The sequence below is a fragment of the Silurus meridionalis genome, chromosome 22 (assembly GCF_014805685.1).
Source record: "Silurus meridionalis isolate SWU-2019-XX chromosome 22, ASM1480568v1, whole genome shotgun sequence".
NCBI lineage: Eukaryota > Metazoa > Chordata > Actinopteri > Siluriformes > Siluridae > Silurus > Silurus meridionalis.
In genome coordinates this window covers 6,017,255-6,033,964 of record NC_060905.1, presented here as the reverse complement: position 1 = coordinate 6,033,964, position 16,710 = coordinate 6,017,255, and the positions used below count along the sequence as shown (strand labels likewise).

The window sequence follows — 16,710 nt, the reverse complement described above, 5'->3', positions numbered from 1 at the left end:
AAAGTTTTCTTCAAAGGTTCACATCCACTGGACAAATTAAACTTAACCTCATCATAGCCACTTATATAATATCAGTGATTAATACTGTTTTCTGGAACTCAGTTTTTGTTAGAGATTGTTTCTCAAACACATTTTTTGTTAATGTACAAAAAAGTGTCATGTGATTTGAAAGATAAGACAGCCCAAATACTCTGCACTGGCATGTGTACATACCACAATCATAGCTACAAGGAAATGTAATCCTCTTCTCCCACATTGTAAAAGTATTTTACAAAAATCAGTTTCAAGTTAGAATGAATTTAACAACATATTAACTATAAACTGATCAGAGCATGAAGACGATTTTACTTGCTGCACCTCTGCTATTGCAGGTGTGAACAGTGTTACAATGAACCCATCGGACAACCTTCATACTCCCCTAAATAAACTGGTGCAACTTCATGTGTTTTAAAACTACATGTTTACTTGTTGAATTGTGCTCAATTATGTGCCATTAAACCATCCTAATGTTTTACACAATAGAATGTAGACTAAAGATTCAATACAATAATTAATCTATAAATAAAAAAATAATAATATTATATAAAGTATAATTTTTATCAATCTCCTTCACAATTAATTACATGAAAGTATTATGTAATCAAAAAGGCATCGAGTCAATAATAAAACCTGCATTTCATTAGTTATTTTTTGTATGTTTTGAGGAAAGGGATTACTTTCAATTAAGAAACAGATCTTTATTTATACACTTATTTCAACAAATACAAAGCAATTGCAGTCTTAGTGGAAAGTTTAAAAGTAGCGGCTGCTCAATGCAGCGACCACGACTGCCAGAAACTTCTGCCATGTTGCTTGAATTTCAGGGGTGAAATCATCTCCAAATTTGGTCGCGACTACTATGGTGAGACAATCGGCCAAAAGCTGAAAATGTCGGATTATAAAGCGGTTAACGATCCATTCTACAATGTATTTATATTTTTTAAAGAAAGAGATGACGTACCCTAAAATTATCAGGATCTACATTGAGAATCTCGCAGTGCAGCTGGCTCAGGTTCGAGTAGATCGTCTTGATGTCATCCAGGTCCTTCACTGCCGCGTCCAAAGCATTCAGCACCACTTTGCCATGGGCAGCAACCGCGGGGTTTCCCAGGATTGCTGCTACACTGTTTAGATTTCCAAATTTGCCGAAATATCGCTGAGTCCATGGATAAACAATCAGCACTCTGTCGCAAATAACAAAGACAGAATAACGGAATTATGCATTATTTATGTGCAATTACCTCAAACGCATGCAGTGTGTTCCGGGGTGATGTAGTACACCGTATCAGCTTACTAGTTCTTTATAAAGAGTTTTACCTCGCCAGGGCCTGAGGCCCGATCTCATCGACATTGATTTTGTTCCAAAGATCTTCTATGGCACTCCTTTCGGACTCTGACCAGTGGACCATAATGGCTGCTTATTTTAGTTTTGGGTTTTGCAGCACTGACTACGTTGCTGAAGTGATTCAATATTTTCATTCAATCTTTATCTCCGCCCCCAGCAATACTTACAGACCTAGTGGCAACATGTTAAATCATGAATGTAAAAACGATTTTGTTTTTCACATGAAGGTTTTATAAATGGTCAATCAAGGATATAAAATGGAAGTATTACATTATTAACATGTAAAAATATTACTGAAATACAAATTCTGAAAATATATTTCACATATATTGATGTATTTAGCTAATTAAAAGTATTCATGTTTCTAATGTTAATTCAAATACATTTTTCTCGATAACTTTTTGATATCTGATTACTATATTTACTGTCTCATGTTTTGCTTACTAAGTTGCTTTCCAGTTAATAATTCATATGGGTGGCTACATTTTCATTTTAGCGACCCTACCCAGATTTAGATTATGCCTGTATTTTTATCGCATCGCTCCGGCCTGTTACACCCATAACATTTTTTATGGATGAAATTATCTGCTATAACTCAGTGTGTCATTTTCTTTTTATCACTGGACTCAGGGTTTTTGTCCTCAGATAACCCAAGTTCTAAGCCGCCATTAACAAATGGAATGGATTAATGTCCTGACATAACTACCACAATTGGGAGTTCTCTTATTAGGTATGAAAACATGATGAAAACCAACTAGTAAAATCAAATCTTTCATGTCAAAAGATGACTTTCAGAAGCTATACTCATTGTCATTTAGGGCAACGTTGTATGCCAATGTTTGGTCAATATTCAGCAGAACACACGATTGGTTGATTCTTCTTCTTTTTATTCTTCTTTATTATTATTCTTACTATTAACGAAATAAATATCACTACTGCCACTACTACTACTAATAAGACTTTTCCTTTTCCTTATCAGCAGTCAGTTGCAGGGGTGCTGTTCAGATTCAGAAGCAGGGATGTTGTCAGTGTAGGTATATCTTTAGTGTTTAATTATTTTGTGTTAAATCTTTACTAATTTTATGTTTATTATTTGTTACATTTTTGTCTAAAACCATTGCAAGAGTGACAGACAGATTTGAGTTTGATCAATTTTGTGCTCTAATTGGATGACACCATTAGCGTATGTGACTCTTGAAACATAATATTAAATGTTAATTTTGAGCAAGTGATATAAAGCTTTGTTGCAGCAGTCAATCCAATAATAGCAGCATACATGCTTTGCCTCTCATAGAGCTGTGAATAATACCTTGTAAAAATAAGAAAATATTAACTATTAAACCTACCTTATGACATTCACTGTTGTCCTTTTTCACCCAGTTATAAATTTCTCCAACTCTTAATCTTTGCTTTTAATACATCGGCTTGTTTCTGTTTATGCAACCACATTTTATTCACAACAGCAAAAGCTAAACAAAATAAACATAACTTCAATCTTAGAATATATCATAAGAGGCAAAAAGAAGTAATGCTTACTTGAAGACTACCGTTTAGGTAAACAAATATTCAATATCAGTTTCTCACAACTCCAAACATTATACCATGCATGGCTGTATTTTTTGTATTTTTACACCATGCATGGCTTTTTTTAATCAGACCAAGAATTATTTAAAATTAAATCAGAATTAAATTGTCTAATCCTCTAGGAAAAAAAACATACAATGGATAAAGAAACTTTGTTCTTCTTTGTTTCAACTGCATTTTCTAGCAAAGTAGTAACACCTTAAGATGCTAGTCATAGAGATCCCTGAAAGAATCACAATACTAAGATAATTGTTAAATTGTGGTTTGAGCAATATAATATTTTGTTTAGTCAAGACTTTTGTTTTCTTAAGGAGAAAATATAAACTTGGATCCTGGATATAGTGTTTTGGTGAACTGTGATCTCGGGATAATCTCATCTCCCCACTCACACATGTCCACTCAGGTTTGTTGACTGTGGTGTGGTGGGTCTTTCTGAAGTCTTGCTGGAATCCCTACTTACACCCTGATTATAATACAGTGTCCTTAAACATGTATGAAACAATTTAGAATGCTTTTTTCTTTTCCCCTGTCACTCCTATATGCTCATTTTCTGTCTGTCTGTCTGTCTGTCTGTCTGTCTGTCTGTCTGTCTGCCTGCCTGTCTGTCTGTTTGTCTGCCTGCCTGTCTGTCTGTCTGTCTGTCTGTCTGTCTCTCTCTCGCTCTCTCTCTCTCTCTCTCTCTCTCTCTCTCTCTCTCTCTCTCTCTCTCTCATTCTCTGTCAAGTTAAACATGCTCATGAGGTTCAAGTGTCCGGTGTTCCTGTCTTTTTCTCCTCTTCGGATCTTTATAACAGCGTTCTATTTCAATTTTTTTTTAGGATATATTTGGACTGCAATTAATATCAACACTCTACTACAGTGGCATAGGGTTGAACTAATTCGCTCAAACAATGCAATGAAAGCAGACAATCATCATTATTAATACATAATTAATTAATAATAGTTGTTTAAACCATTTTCTTTATTTTTGTCATTGGTCAGAGGGGATATAGAACCAACCCTAAAAGTTCTAACTCAGGGAACTCTGCCTACAAGTATAAATTGACAAATAATTAAAACGGAATTGTCTCAAGCCACCAGTCTAATTATTCCCGACCGATCAAACACTTACTGCAAGTTCTTTGTACTTAATCTTAATAACACGATTTGGTTTTCACCTATGAATTTAGAAAAGAAATGCTGCTGTAAAAGCCGAACAGTAATTAATGTCACAATATACTTGAATTTGTCCTGCATTTTTAGAGTGTAAATTGAGATTGCTAAAATCAATGCTGATACCTAAAACAAGGCATTGTGTCTTAAAGACAGAAGGTTTTATCAGTATATGTACTGTACAACAAATGCAGTGATACAATTCAGTGTTATTGTACGTTTAATATTAATGTTAAGACGCTGCAAATTAACACGGTCTTGGTGATTTAGTGTGTTGGAGGTTGGCTTTACTGTGGGGTGTGGCTCGTATATAAGAGACCTAGTCGTCTTCAAACCTTGTTTGATTTTTTTACAGTAATTGAAACGCCGGTAAAGACCCAAAATGAGTCTTACAGATATAGATAAATCCTTGGTAAAATCTTTCTGGGGTAAAATTTCCGGAAAGGTTGACGCAATTGGCCATGAGGCTCTAGTGAGGTAAGGTTACAGAATATAATTTTCTCATGCAAATCAACCAATGGTAAAAATATATATCGATTTGATATAAGAATATCAAAACACTCCGCCGTATGCACACCGATTTTTTCCCCCTTACCACAGAATGCTTCTTGTCTACCCTCAAACCAAAATCTATTTTGCTCATTGGCCAGACCTTTCTCCTGAATCCGAGGCAGTAAAAAAGCATGGCAAAACCATAATGGCCGCACTGAACGATGCTGTGCATAAAATTGACGATCTTGTTGGTGGCCTGAGCGCCCTAAGTAAACTGCACGCATTCAAGTTGCGTGTGGAACCGGGAAATTTCAAGGTAAGTTGTAATCACAGCATAATACAATGCTTCACTCCAGAGAAGTTATCATTCATGTTTTTCTTCATTATCTTTCGATTTAGATTTTATCTCACAACGTCCTCGTGGTTCTGGCCATCAAATTTCCTGCTGATTTCACTCCAGAGGTGCACATTGCTATGGACAAGTTTCTAGCCGCTGTTTCTGCAGCACTTGCTGAGAAATACAGATGAAGACGCAAAGATCACTGTGTTCAATTCACCTTGTGAATACATTTCAAATAAAATAAATAAATTCATTTATTAAAAAGAATGTCTAAACATGCTTGCTCCCGTTTAAGTGACAATGTAAATAATATATATGATAAATATCTAATAATATTAATAAATAAATATATTTATATAAACATTATTGATTTATTTATTTATTTGTACTGTCGCATTTTTTCATTTTATTTTGTAAACAAATTGTGAATTAGAGATACGATCTTTGAAACCAGCAAACTCTATAAAGAGTCTCAAAAAATAACCCTCTGTGTCCCCTTTGAAAACATATTTTAATATATTAGAAATTTCCTCCAATTTCCACTTTTGATAAAAAAAAAAGAACTTGTGGATTATCGCCGAACACAGTTGTACACACTTCAGCACCACATATGTAAACAGCTCCGCCTGACTAAAATGAAGGGTCGATTATTGGGAACATCTAGAAATAAATGTTTTGTCTGTTTAAGTTGCTCTAATTTCTACGTTGTAAAAAAGTCATTGGTGATTAGTTTAACGAACAACCAAGGAAAAAAGTAATGCGTTACTGTTAAAAGTAATTTTTTAGTTACTTTTTTAAAGAACGTTCTTTAATGGTTTCATTAATGCCCTTTAATGCGTTATGGTCTATACAAACACAAAACTGACTTAAACACAAAGTCATTTTTAAACAATATTTTATTTAAGTGAGACCAGCACAAAACTCGTCTTGCTCTCGCTCTGACTCGACATTTTCGATAGAAAAATGTCGAGTCAAGGCAAGAGCATGAAAGAACTCCATGTCATCACCAGTGTTGGGCAGTAACGCAGTTACTTTTGACAGTAACTAATACTGTAACGCATTACTTTTTAAATAAAGTAACTCCGTTACCGTTACCGTATGGTGCGTTACCTGTTACTTTTTTAAATGAATTAATTTTGGCTGAAGTGTAGCCTACCGTATAACCTGTTTACAGCAGCGACACATTGTAGGATTGGTGTATGAACTTCTGTAAACACGAAGAAGACGCACTGTGGGCGTGTCTCCGTTTATTCAGGTCTGTGCGGCAGGAATGGCGAGTCGAGGCGAGAGCAAGACGAGTTTTGTGCTGGTCTCACCTAAATAAAATAGTGTTTAAAAATGACTTTGTGTTTAAGGCAGTTTTGTGTTTGTATAGACCATAACGCATAAAAGGGCATTAATGGGATCATTAAAGAACGTTCTTTTAAAAAGTAACTAAAAAGTTACTTTTAACAGTAACGCATTACTTTTTGGTGTAAGTAATCAACAAAGTAACTAAGTTACATTTTGAATGAAGTAAAGAGTAACTGTAACTAGGTACTATTTCTTAGTAACTAGTACAACACTGGTCATCACGAAACACCACTGGATGTTCAGTTGAGCTGATGATTATTGCTTTCTTGAAAATGCCACTTCTTTGCACAATCTACACGCGTTTCACATTTTGTTTGCTACAGAATAAAATACAACAGAATACAAAACAAAAAATGATTGTGATTTGATTTGATTTTATTTCATGTTCTTGTCAGAGCAAAAGATCTGGACATTTTTATATTCTGCTGTTTGCTTAGTGGTACTGCTTGCACAGAGCCGCAACGACAACATTCAGGAACTTCTGCCAAACCTCATGCACGTCAGGTGTGAAGACGGAGGGTCCGAACTTTGCGGCAAGAGTAATAGTGAGGCAGTCAGCAAGAAGCTGAAAGTAGAAAGACAAAACGTCATAAGCAAAGAAAGACAATGCAGTCTGCCTTTAGTGATACATCTTATGTAGCAAACTGTAGCTCTTTAATTCTTCACTTATTTCAGTTTGACGTACCGTGAAGTTGCTGGGATCCACATGCAGTTTCTCAGAGTGAAGCTCACTCAGTTTAGTATAGATACCCTTAACGGTGTCCAAATGTTTGACAGCTTTTTCCAGACCACCAACAACCACCTTTCCATGGGCAGCCACTTTGGGGTTTCCTAAGATGGCTGCGGCATTGGACAGATTACCAAAGGAAGCGAAGTACCTCTGGGTCCATGGATACACAATCAGAAGTCTGGAAAACAAGACAGACACATTCAAGTATAATATCTATGTATTTCAAATTGAAAGTTACATTTTGGAAAGTGTCTCGAATGTTTGGATAAGATGAGCATACCTGGCCAGAGCCTGTGGTCCGATTTCATCAGGGTTGACCTTTCCCCAAATGTCAGCGATGACATGGCGCTCGTGGTCTGTCCAGTGAACCATATTGATGCCTTAGTGAATTCTTTGGATTCTCGTTCTGAACGAATCTATTTTGCAGCGGGACCCTTTTTATGGACGGTGAAAATCCCCTCCCTGGATCAAAAGAAAATTTTGATTGGACGAGCTCAGTGGGCCGACTCAAAAAAGGTGTGCCTGTCATGCAACCATTTTTGGCAAATAGTCGTATAATCAGGGCGTTTCAGTTTCTAACTGTATGATGACATAAGCAATTTTATTGAATGCTGTCAAAATACCAAGTAGGCTTATCTTTATTTAAAAAAAAAAATGCATTTATTTAAACAGCATAACGCCTAAAAAATGAAAATAAAAATCCAGCAATGAACGTAAAAAAAAATTCTCTTTTTTTAAGTAAGCACATATGAACAACCACTTCAAAATATTCACATACTTTGAACATATAAATGTCAACATTATTTAAAAAAATAGAACTGACAAATAAAAAAATTCAAATAGTCACTTCCAGCAGAATTATTTTCAAATAAATGTCACTCAAAAACATTCTTGTGTTAAACCTTTGCTGAATTCATATAACCTAAAATGCTAAATAACAGTGTGCTGCTTTTCTTCTTCTTCTTCTTCTTCTTCTTCTTCTTCTTCTTCTTCTTCTTTTCTTCTTCTTCTTCTTCTTCTTCTTCTTCTTCTTCTTCTTCTTCTTCTTCTTCTTCTTCTTCTAATCATCATCATCATAATAATAATAATAATAATAATAATAATAATAATAATAATAAAAATAAAAATAATAATAATAATAATAATAACAACGATGATAATAATAATAATACTAATAATAATCACCATAATCATCATCATAACAACCATGATAATAAAAATAAAAATAATTACAGTTGATATTGTTACGAGGTAGTAAAATTTGTTTTAGGTTTTTTTTTTTTTTTTTTTTTTCGGGGTATTTTTTTCTTTGCTATAGATTTTTGTCTATTTGGAGAAGATCCAAAGCTGACTGGGCAGTCTAAGAAAGAGGTGGAGTCTAGATATGGCAGGGTGTGTCTAATATCAGGCTCAATATAAAGAGGCATTCTTTACCAACATGCACAAAATTCTTTTCTTATCATCTTCATAGAGGTGAAAAACCGGACAAGTGCCGCAATGAGTCTCTCAGCTAAAGACCAAGCCGTCGTCAAAGACCTTTGGGGAAAGATCTCCTCAAAGTCTGATGAAATTGGCGGCGAGGCCCTTGGCAGGTAAATGAACTGCTCTTACTGTCTGGACAACTAAATATTTTGGTACATGAGTCCCTACTGAAAAATATGCGTCTTATATTCTTGATGTTTTTCTGCAGGCTGTTCGAGGTTTATCCTCAGACAAAGACCTACTTCTCTCACTGGTCTGATCTTCATCCCGGATCTGCCCAAGTGAGGAAGCATGGAGCCACAATTTTAAAGGCAGTTGGAGATGCTGTGGTCCATATCAGCGATCTTAAAGGAGCTCTTAGCTCTCTGAGCGAGCTGCACGCTTTCAAGCTCCGTGTTGATCCTGCTAATTTCAAGGTAAGGAATAGACTGTAGATGCGAATATCTATTGGATTCATTTCAAATAGTTTGACTTTTTTATTGCATTTTTTTGTATTATTTAATTTCAAATAGACTAAATGAGATGTTTGTTTTACTCCATGGTAGCTCCTGGCCCACACTCTTCAGGTCAGCATTGCCCTGCTCTTCCCCGCGGAATTCACTCCCGAAGTTCAGGTGTCTTTTGACAAGTTTCTCCAGAACCTGGCCTTTGCTCTGTCTGAGAAATACCGCTAAATGGAGCACCAGTTTCAGAAGACATCATTTTAAATGACCTCCATGAATTATGTTGACAATAAACATAACTGAACAATAACAATCGTGTTGTCTTATTTATACAGATGAACTAAGATTCTATAAAATGTATGAGTGACCCCCTAAAAAGTAATTGCACCCTCAGAAAATCTGGAGTTATATTTCTACCAAAAGTATTAAACGTAAAATTTTCCAATAAACGAACAAATCATTCAACGAGAAAGCAAAAAGCATGAAACTAAAAACAGCAAACTCAGTGACAAAAATATTGCATAGCCTTTTAAAAAATGTGGCATATTTTTAACAGTTCAATGAAAACTTGGAAAACTGTTTAAAGAAATACCGCTTATTTGAAGACCGTGTTACGTTTTTGCCAGTAGATATATTGTTTTCATATTCAGCCTGGGTTCTTATTTCCCACTGAATATTTTTGTACATTTATTAGAACTGTTACGTTTAATATTTTGGCACAAATATAATTCCATAAGAAAATACATTCTTAAATGATTCCTTGGGGTCTTGCCTTTATAAAAAAAATGAGTCACTATGTTTCCTGCAATTTTATACATTTTTATATAATATATGATTTCCTTTAATATAGAAATACTCATGCATCTAAAAAAAAGTACTGTCATAAAATATTTATATTTATATATTTTTTTTCCATGTCAATTTTGTTTAGCATATCAGACTAGCTTGCAAACAAGTTGAGCTAAGAATGCCTTTAACTGGAGTTTAAACTTGTTGCAATAAAAAAATAAATAACAAGCAAACAAACAAACAAACAAATAAATGTATTAATTAGTTAATAAATAAATACATGTATTAATTAATTGATTAATAATTGTGTGTGTGTGTGTGTGTGTGTGTGTGTGTGTGTGTGTGTGTATATATATATATATATATATATATATATATATATATATATATATATATATATATATATATATATATATATATATATATATATATATATATATATAAAGAATATAAAGAATTGATATACTGCTTTTGTTGCTTTTAGTTGTACAGCTCTTTATTGTACTGTATTATTCCGATATACTGTAATCACAACAGTGTATGTGTAGTTATTGTTGTGAATTCTCTTCTTTTCGGCGCTAGTCGCGCATGCGCAGCATCTCGAGCGCGGCTTCTCAGACACGGGCGCACTGAGCATAGGCAGCGGCGCACAAATTGCGCAGTCGAGGCGCAGTGGCACTCTCGATGCATTGCAGGTGATGCCGTGTTAGAGTGCAAGAAAAGTTTGTGAAGCTGTAAGTGTGCTCCACTGTTCCTCTATAATCGTAGAGATTGTTAAAGGAGACTACGTTGTGATATTCATTTTGCTACAGGATGTTAAATATGTATAATCTGTATTTTAACTGTGTTGATGCACCTGTTATATAGCCGGGTTAGCCGGTAGCATAGCTGCTCATTAGTACGGTTGCTCGGGCTAAACGTGTTACTAGTTTTTCCATCGGTAACATTTGTACAATGGTGTTAAGTAACTACGGTGATGGTTCATTATTGATTGTATTAAGCATCTTTCTTGATAATTCAGTGCAATATGCAGTATGTTGTCTCAGCTACTTATTAGAGTTAAGACTAATTCTTCTGTATGTTGTCTGTTGTACCAGTTGGCTAATGTTCATGCATGTCATGTTATGGTTTTCTAATGTGTTAAACAGTTGGTTCTTTATTTCATTCCTAGAAACTACCTTGCACACATGACCCTGTGTGTAATGTTATTCTTGCGCAATAAATGGCTAAACTCTATCTGATGACTCAAACTCCCTGACCAGAGTTCTGTGGCGGTCAATAACACAATCACCAGTAACAGCGGACAATCCGCAACAGTTATATAGAAAAGTAATAACACTGATTCTTTGAGTTATTGAAAGGAATTTGTCAACATACACACACACACACACACACACACACACACACACACACACACACACACACAGACACACACACACACACACACACACACACACACACACACACAGAGGCATGACCTTTGCCATTTTTGACAATTTTGTCATTGTGTAAAGTAGATGGCATGAATACAGTCAAGCATTTTCCAGCATTTATGGCAGCGTCGCATTAAAGTTTTTGCATGCAAATGTTTTGCTAAGTATATTTTGAAGAAAAGGTTATGCTTATTACACAAGGAATTAAACTTTGCAATAGTCTTCCTGACAGTGTTCGTGGCTCAGACACACTCTCCCAATTTAAGTGCAGATAAAAATCTTTTTTAGCAAAGTCTACACATAGCACACACAACATCATAATCTTGTGCTCCAGAACATCTGATCGCATGCACATTAACAACTTCTGCTGTTAATATAATGAACAGCAGCTACGCTAATTTCTCTCCACTGTTTCTCTTTCTCTCCCCATCCCGAGGCATCCTGAGGTTGCACCAGGTCCAGTCACGTCCCACCTCATGAAGATTGTGGACCTTTAAAAAAGTAGATGCCTGCAAACATCCTGAACCATCTAGAGACGCACCAGTGCCATTTGGATCCACTTCATGTGGAGTTTGAACACCGGACCTCCTGGAGTGTTTAAAGGCTCTGGCATGGAGAAGCTGGTGTTGGATCTGTGATGATCGCAAATATTGAGCTATTTTATGAGTTGCTCAGTAGCTCCTAGTTTTATAAACCACACTGACTGTATAAGACTGTAGAAGGAACATTACTTATAATCCTACACTCCAGTGCTCATGTTAGTTCTCACTCTCCAGTGTTCTGTATTGTTTAAAGTCTAAAATCAAACTCTTGATGTCACCCAAATGAGGATGGGTTCCCCTTTTGAGTCTGGTTCCTTTCAAGGTTTCTTCCTCATAACATCTAAGGGAGTTTTTCCTCACCACAGTCGGCATGGCTGCTCATCAGGGATAAATACACACCGTTCACCTTAACTGTTGATTTCTGTAAAGCTGCTTTGAGACAATGTCTGCTGTGAAAAGTGCTATAGAAATAAACTTGACTTGACACAGGGCACTATGTGTATAACGCAGCTAACAAAACGTTTTATAAAGAAAATACGAGATCCTGCAGTCATATAAATAATTACATAAATAATTTTGGCGCAAAAAATTTAAAATATGGTTTTATTTGACATCTTTTATGGCAAAATCGAAAAGTTTTTAATTTGATTTATGTAACTATATCACTCATAGTAACCTATTAGCTAATCTTGTTTCCCTCACAAGTAAGTAATAAATATTGTTCTTTTTTTTCCATTCAATCAATTTTACACCAAAATATAAAGAGTAGAAATGACCTGCTTTGGCCCTATACTGAAGGGCAAAAGCTTTATGATTCAATAAAAAAAAAAAATTAAAAAAAACTATTGTTACAATATTGTAATTGCAAGTCCACACTAAACATACATACATAAGGGATTTTCAGTTCTTTCTCTGGGGAAATAGAATTATTGATAACTCTCTTATTAGACTGAGTTAGGAACATTTATAAAAGCTAAGAGCAACGATTACATGGTTAAAGTATGGAGATGTACATGCACAGTGTCATTTATATATATTTTTTAATTACTTCTATTTTCATATATTGAGTGGCATATTTATTGATTTATTGATCTATCTATCTATCTATCTATCTATCTATCTATCTATCTATCTATCTATCTATCTATCTATCTATCTATCTATTTATTTATTTATTATGTATTTGTTAATTAATTTATTAATGTATTTATTTATTTATTTGTCTGTTTGTTTGTTTGTTTTTGAAGATCAAAACCCAGGCTTAATTTCTCATTTCTTTCAACAGTGAATCATCAGCAAACTTCACTAAATGTACAAGTAAGCCAATACTTTTTTCTACACGCGTTTTTCATTTTGTAGTTCGCTTTCAATAGAATACAAAACAAAGAATACATGTAATTCATCTTTTATTTCATGTTCTTGTCAGATCTGGACATCTTTATATTCTGCTTTTGCTTAGTGGTACTGCTTGCTCAGAGCAGCAACGACAACATTCAGGAACTTCTGCCAAACCTCATTCACTTCAGCTGTGAAGACGGAGGGTCCGAACTTTGTGGCAAGAGTAATAGTGAGGCATTCAGCAAGATGCTGAAAGTAAAAAGACAAAACGTCATAAGCAAAGAAAAATGATGCAGACTGCCTTTGATGATATGTAGTAAACGGAATCTCGTTTATTCTGCACTTATTTCTGTTTGACGTACCTTGAAGTTGTCGGGATCCACATGCAGTGTTTCAGAGTGAAGCTCACTCAGCTTAGTATAGATACCCTTAACGTTGTCCAAATTCTTGACAGCTTTGTCCAGACCACCAACAACCACCTTTCCATGGGCAGCCACTTTGGGGTTTCCTAAGATGGCTGCGGCATTGGACAGATTACCAAAGGAAGCGAAGTACCTCTGGGTCCATGGATACACAACCAGAAGTCTAGAAAACAAGACAGACACATTCATGTATGTGATAGCTACAGTTTACATCGAAAGAGAAATTTTGGAAAGTGTCTCAAATGTTTGGATAAGATTAGCATACCTGGCCAGAGCCTGTGGTCCGATTTCATCAGGGTTGACCTTTCCCCATATGTCAGCGATGACATGGCGCTCGTGGTCTGTCCAGTGAACCATATTGATGCCTTAGTGAATTCTTCGAATTCTTACTCAAAACCTGTTCTGAACGAATCTTTACCTATTGTGCAGGCTGACTCTTTTTATTGACGCTGAAAAGCTCCTGCCTGGACTGAGGGAAAAAGCTGATTGGACCAGCTCAGAAAGCGGACAAGCGTCATAAAGATCGGCGACGTGCCAATCATCCAACAGTTTTTGGCTGACAGTAGTGTATTTAGGGCGTTTTCCTTTCTCGCCATCTGCATGAGGAGATTATACTGTATACAGTAAAACTACAGTCAGATGTATTTTATAGCTTAACCTACTTAAAAAAAATTCACATATCATATTTATTAAATATCAATAAACCAATTTATTTAGGACAACATAAGCCTGAAAATCTCAGACGATCACATCCCTTGGTTCCATTAGTATTTAGTTTAAAACACAAATATCAAACAGCACAGTTAAAGAAACCGAATATAATTCGATTATTTAAAAAATGTATTTAAAACTACATTTAAAGATTCAAACAATACTGTACTTTTTTCTTTTTCTTCCTATTCTTATAATAATAATAATAATAATAATAATAATAAAAGAAGAACATATATATATATATATATATATATATATATATATATATATATATATATATATATATATATAAAGAATTTGAATACTATTATATAATATAATATATATTATTATATATTAATATTATAATATAATATGAATATTATAATTAATAATAATATTTCTCACCTTATTTTCTATGGAGTATTATAATTTTTCGTAATGTTCCACAATTTGCATGGGTTTACAAATTACACGAAAAGTTATCTGAGGTCATCATTCTAAGCGTTTTGGAGAAGATCCAAAGCTGACTGGGCAGTCTAAGAAAGAGGTGGAGTCTAGATATGGCAGGGTGTGTCTAATATCAGGCTCAATATAAAGAGGCATTCTTTACCAACATGCACAAAATTCTTTTCTTATCATCTTCATAGAGGTGAAAAACCGGACAAGTCCCGCGATGAGTCTCTCAGCTAAAGACCAAGCCGTCGTCAAAGACCTTTGGGGAAAGATCTCCTCAAAGTCTGATGAAATTGGCGGCGAGGCCCTTGGCAGGTAAATGAACTGCTCTTACTGTCTGGACAACTAAATATTTTGGTACATGAGTCCCTACTGAAAAATATGCGTCTTATATTCTTGATGTTTTTCTGCAGGCTGTTCGAGGTTTATCCTCAGACAAAGACCTACTTCTCTCACTGGTCTGATCTTCATCCCGGATCTGCCCAAGTGAGGAAGCATGGAGCCACAATTTTAAAGGCAGTTGGAGATGCTGTGGTCCATATCAGCGATCTTAAAGGAGCTCTTAGCTCTCTGAGCGAGCTGCACGCTTTCAAGCTCCGTGTTGATCCTGCTAATTTCAAGGTAAGTAATAGACTGTAGATGCGAATATCTATTGGATTCATTTCAAATAGTTTGACTTTTTTATTGCATTTTTTTGTATTATTTAATTTCAAATAGACTAAATGAGATGTTTGTTTTACTCCATGGTAGCTCCTGGCCCACACTCTTCAGGTCAGCATTGCCCTGCTCTTCCCCGCGGAATTCACTCCCGAAGTTCAGGTGTCTTTTGACAAGTTTCTCCAGAACCTGGCCTTTGCTCTGTCTGAGAAATACCGCTAAATGGAGCACCAGTTTCAGAAGACATCATTATAAATGACCTCCATGAATTATGTTGACAATAAACATAATTAAACAATACACAACTGTCTGGTTTATTTATACAATTTAACAAATATTTAATCTTACTTTTTGCACATATATACCCTTAAACAAAAATATACAAAGATGTAAATAGAACTCTATAATAAACCATAATAAAAGAAAACTGTCAGCCATAATAACAATTAAATAAAACCCAATAGGACTTTTTAGAGGGTCTTCATATGCAATGCAGTACACATGGCTTTAGATCATAGTGCAGTCAGGTTAGATTGGGTTGATATGATTGACTATAGTATTAACAGTTTTATTAAAGGATAATATTTTGATTAAAATTTTACTGATCATTATCTATGAATAATATATCTATTAAAAATCCCAAGACACTATTAGCATTTAACACCATGCATTTACATGAAACAGTTTAAGTGTCAGGAGCAGAAAATGACTATGAAGGTGGGAAAAGCTCAAATGAGAATACTCTGTCAGAATGTAAATACTGAATGTCAAATTGAAATCTCAAATAAAGACATCAGTGCAATGCTTAATAAATAAATAAATACATAAATAAATAAATAAACAAACAAACAAACAAATAAATTAATTAATTAATTAATTAATATTCGATCCACTTTTAAAGTGGTAAATAAGGAAAGAAGAGAGGTAATATATCTTCCACAAACATACAAATAAGAAGCTTAAATTGCATGCTTTCACTGTTAATAAAAATAAATACTTTTCTTTAAAAAAAAAAAAAAGGTTTTCTTTTGCTACATTTCTTTTGCGACCTTAAACGTCTAATCCAAAACTAGCATGAGAGGCACGTTTAAAGCATGGGATAATATATTAAAAATACCTGCCACAGGTTCTGCTAAGACGCTCAGATACAAAGCCCAGATGATACACAACAAAAAGAAATGTCAGACTGTAGGAAAACATGTCCAGTCTAGAATAAAAACATTTTTGTTTTTATTAAAAGAAAATTTCCCCAAATTTTGCAAGACTTCTTGTAAGAAAATAAACTTCAGAAGAGTGGATTTTCATTATTACCCACAAGTATGTCTGTCCGTCTGTCTGTCTGTCTGTCTGTCTGTCTAATTGATTGTTTTTGAGGATGGCGTTCAAAACCACCGTTCACAAATTCTCTCTACAGCATTCC

General features: G+C 34.8%; 6 protein-coding genes across 6 annotated transcripts; 3 read left to right on the top strand and 3 right to left on the bottom strand.

Annotated features, from left to right (window-relative positions):
* Positions 1–722: 722 nt before the first annotated feature.
* LOC124375871 (hemoglobin cathodic subunit beta-like) lies at positions 723–1,594 on the bottom strand. The gene is made up of 3 exons (XM_046834567.1): positions 1,357–1,594; positions 1,001–1,223; positions 723–921 (listed from the first exon to the last, which is right to left on the bottom strand). The coding sequence occupies exons 1-3, from the start codon at positions 1,446–1,448 to the stop codon at positions 793–795; spliced, it is 444 nt and encodes a 147-aa protein (XP_046690523.1). The 5' UTR covers positions 1,449–1,594; the 3' UTR covers positions 723–792.
* Positions 1,595–4,452: 2,858 nt separating this feature from the next.
* Positions 4,453–5,316, top strand: hbaa2 (hemoglobin, alpha adult 2). The gene is made up of 3 exons (XM_046834888.1): positions 4,453–4,597; positions 4,721–4,928; positions 5,012–5,316. The coding sequence occupies exons 1-3, from the start codon at positions 4,503–4,505 to the stop codon at positions 5,138–5,140; spliced, it is 432 nt and encodes a 143-aa protein (XP_046690844.1). The 5' UTR covers positions 4,453–4,502; the 3' UTR covers positions 5,141–5,316.
* Positions 5,317–6,662: 1,346 nt separating this feature from the next.
* LOC124376086 (hemoglobin subunit beta) lies at positions 6,663–7,474 on the bottom strand. The gene is made up of 3 exons (XM_046834975.1): positions 7,316–7,474; positions 6,991–7,213; positions 6,663–6,870 (listed from the first exon to the last, which is right to left on the bottom strand). Exons 1-3 carry the CDS (start codon positions 7,405–7,407, stop codon positions 6,739–6,741), a joined length of 447 nt encoding a protein of 148 aa, XP_046690931.1. The 5' UTR covers positions 7,408–7,474; the 3' UTR covers positions 6,663–6,738.
* A 992-nt stretch (positions 7,475–8,466) lies between these two features.
* On the top strand, positions 8,467–9,270 carry LOC124376087 (hemoglobin subunit alpha-like). Its single transcript, XM_046834976.1, has 3 exons — positions 8,467–8,627; positions 8,726–8,933; positions 9,063–9,270. Exons 1-3 carry the CDS (start codon positions 8,533–8,535, stop codon positions 9,189–9,191), a joined length of 432 nt encoding a protein of 143 aa, XP_046690932.1. The 5' UTR covers positions 8,467–8,532; the 3' UTR covers positions 9,192–9,270.
* Positions 9,271–13,113: 3,843 nt separating this feature from the next.
* Positions 13,114–13,910, bottom strand: LOC124376123 (hemoglobin subunit beta-like). Its single transcript, XM_046835056.1, has 3 exons — positions 13,750–13,910; positions 13,425–13,647; positions 13,114–13,311 (listed from the first exon to the last, which is right to left on the bottom strand). Exons 1-3 carry the CDS (start codon positions 13,839–13,841, stop codon positions 13,180–13,182), a joined length of 447 nt encoding a protein of 148 aa, XP_046691012.1. The 5' UTR covers positions 13,842–13,910; the 3' UTR covers positions 13,114–13,179.
* An 877-nt stretch (positions 13,911–14,787) lies between these two features.
* Positions 14,788–15,590, top strand: LOC124376124 (hemoglobin subunit alpha-like). Its single transcript, XM_046835057.1, has 3 exons — positions 14,788–14,948; positions 15,047–15,254; positions 15,384–15,590. The coding sequence occupies exons 1-3, from the start codon at positions 14,854–14,856 to the stop codon at positions 15,510–15,512; spliced, it is 432 nt and encodes a 143-aa protein (XP_046691013.1). The 5' UTR covers positions 14,788–14,853; the 3' UTR covers positions 15,513–15,590.
* The last annotated feature ends 1,120 nt before the right edge of the window (positions 15,591–16,710 follow it).

Bases quoted from the DNA above. Each gene is read 5' to 3' on its own strand.
- LOC124375871 (XM_046834567.1), bottom strand. From the start codon at position 1,448: ATGGTCCACTGGTCAGAGTCCGAAAGGAGTGCCATAGAAGATCTTTGG. The intron at 1,224-1,356 runs GTAAAACTCTTT...TATTTGCGACAG, and splicing joins GGGCCTCAGGCCCTGGCGAG to AGTGCTGATTGTTTATCCAT. The intron at 922-1,000 runs GTACGTCATCTC...CGACATTTTCAG, and splicing joins TAGATCCTGATAATTTTAGG to CTTTTGGCCGATTGTCTCAC.
- hbaa2 (XM_046834888.1), top strand. From the start codon at position 4,503: ATGAGTCTTACAGATATAGATAAATCCTTGGTAAAATCTTTCTGGGGT. The intron at 4,598-4,720 runs GTAAGGTTACAG...CCCTTACCACAG, and splicing joins GGCCATGAGGCTCTAGTGAG to AATGCTTCTTGTCTACCCTC. The intron at 4,929-5,011 runs GTAAGTTGTAAT...CTTTCGATTTAG, and splicing joins TGGAACCGGGAAATTTCAAG to ATTTTATCTCACAACGTCCT.
- LOC124376086 (XM_046834975.1), bottom strand. From the start codon at position 7,407: ATGGTTCACTGGACAGACCACGAGCGCCATGTCATCGCTGACATTTGG. The intron at 7,214-7,315 runs GTATGCTCATCT...CTTGTTTTCCAG, and splicing joins GGACCACAGGCTCTGGCCAG to ACTTCTGATTGTGTATCCAT. The intron at 6,871-6,990 runs GTACGTCAAACT...TTCTACTTTCAG, and splicing joins TGGATCCCAGCAACTTCACG to CTTCTTGCTGACTGCCTCAC.
- LOC124376087 (XM_046834976.1), top strand. From the start codon at position 8,533: ATGAGTCTCTCAGCTAAAGACCAAGCCGTCGTCAAAGACCTTTGGGGA. The intron at 8,628-8,725 runs GTAAATGAACTG...GTTTTTCTGCAG, and splicing joins GGCGGCGAGGCCCTTGGCAG to GCTGTTCGAGGTTTATCCTC. The intron at 8,934-9,062 runs GTAAGGAATAGA...ACTCCATGGTAG, and splicing joins TTGATCCTGCTAATTTCAAG to CTCCTGGCCCACACTCTTCA.
- LOC124376123 (XM_046835056.1), bottom strand. From the start codon at position 13,841: ATGGTTCACTGGACAGACCACGAGCGCCATGTCATCGCTGACATATGG. The intron at 13,648-13,749 runs GTATGCTAATCT...CTTGTTTTCTAG, and splicing joins GGACCACAGGCTCTGGCCAG to ACTTCTGGTTGTGTATCCAT. The intron at 13,312-13,424 runs GTACGTCAAACA...TTTTACTTTCAG, and splicing joins TGGATCCCGACAACTTCAAG to CATCTTGCTGAATGCCTCAC.
- LOC124376124 (XM_046835057.1), top strand. From the start codon at position 14,854: ATGAGTCTCTCAGCTAAAGACCAAGCCGTCGTCAAAGACCTTTGGGGA. The intron at 14,949-15,046 runs GTAAATGAACTG...GTTTTTCTGCAG, and splicing joins GGCGGCGAGGCCCTTGGCAG to GCTGTTCGAGGTTTATCCTC. The intron at 15,255-15,383 runs GTAAGTAATAGA...ACTCCATGGTAG, and splicing joins TTGATCCTGCTAATTTCAAG to CTCCTGGCCCACACTCTTCA.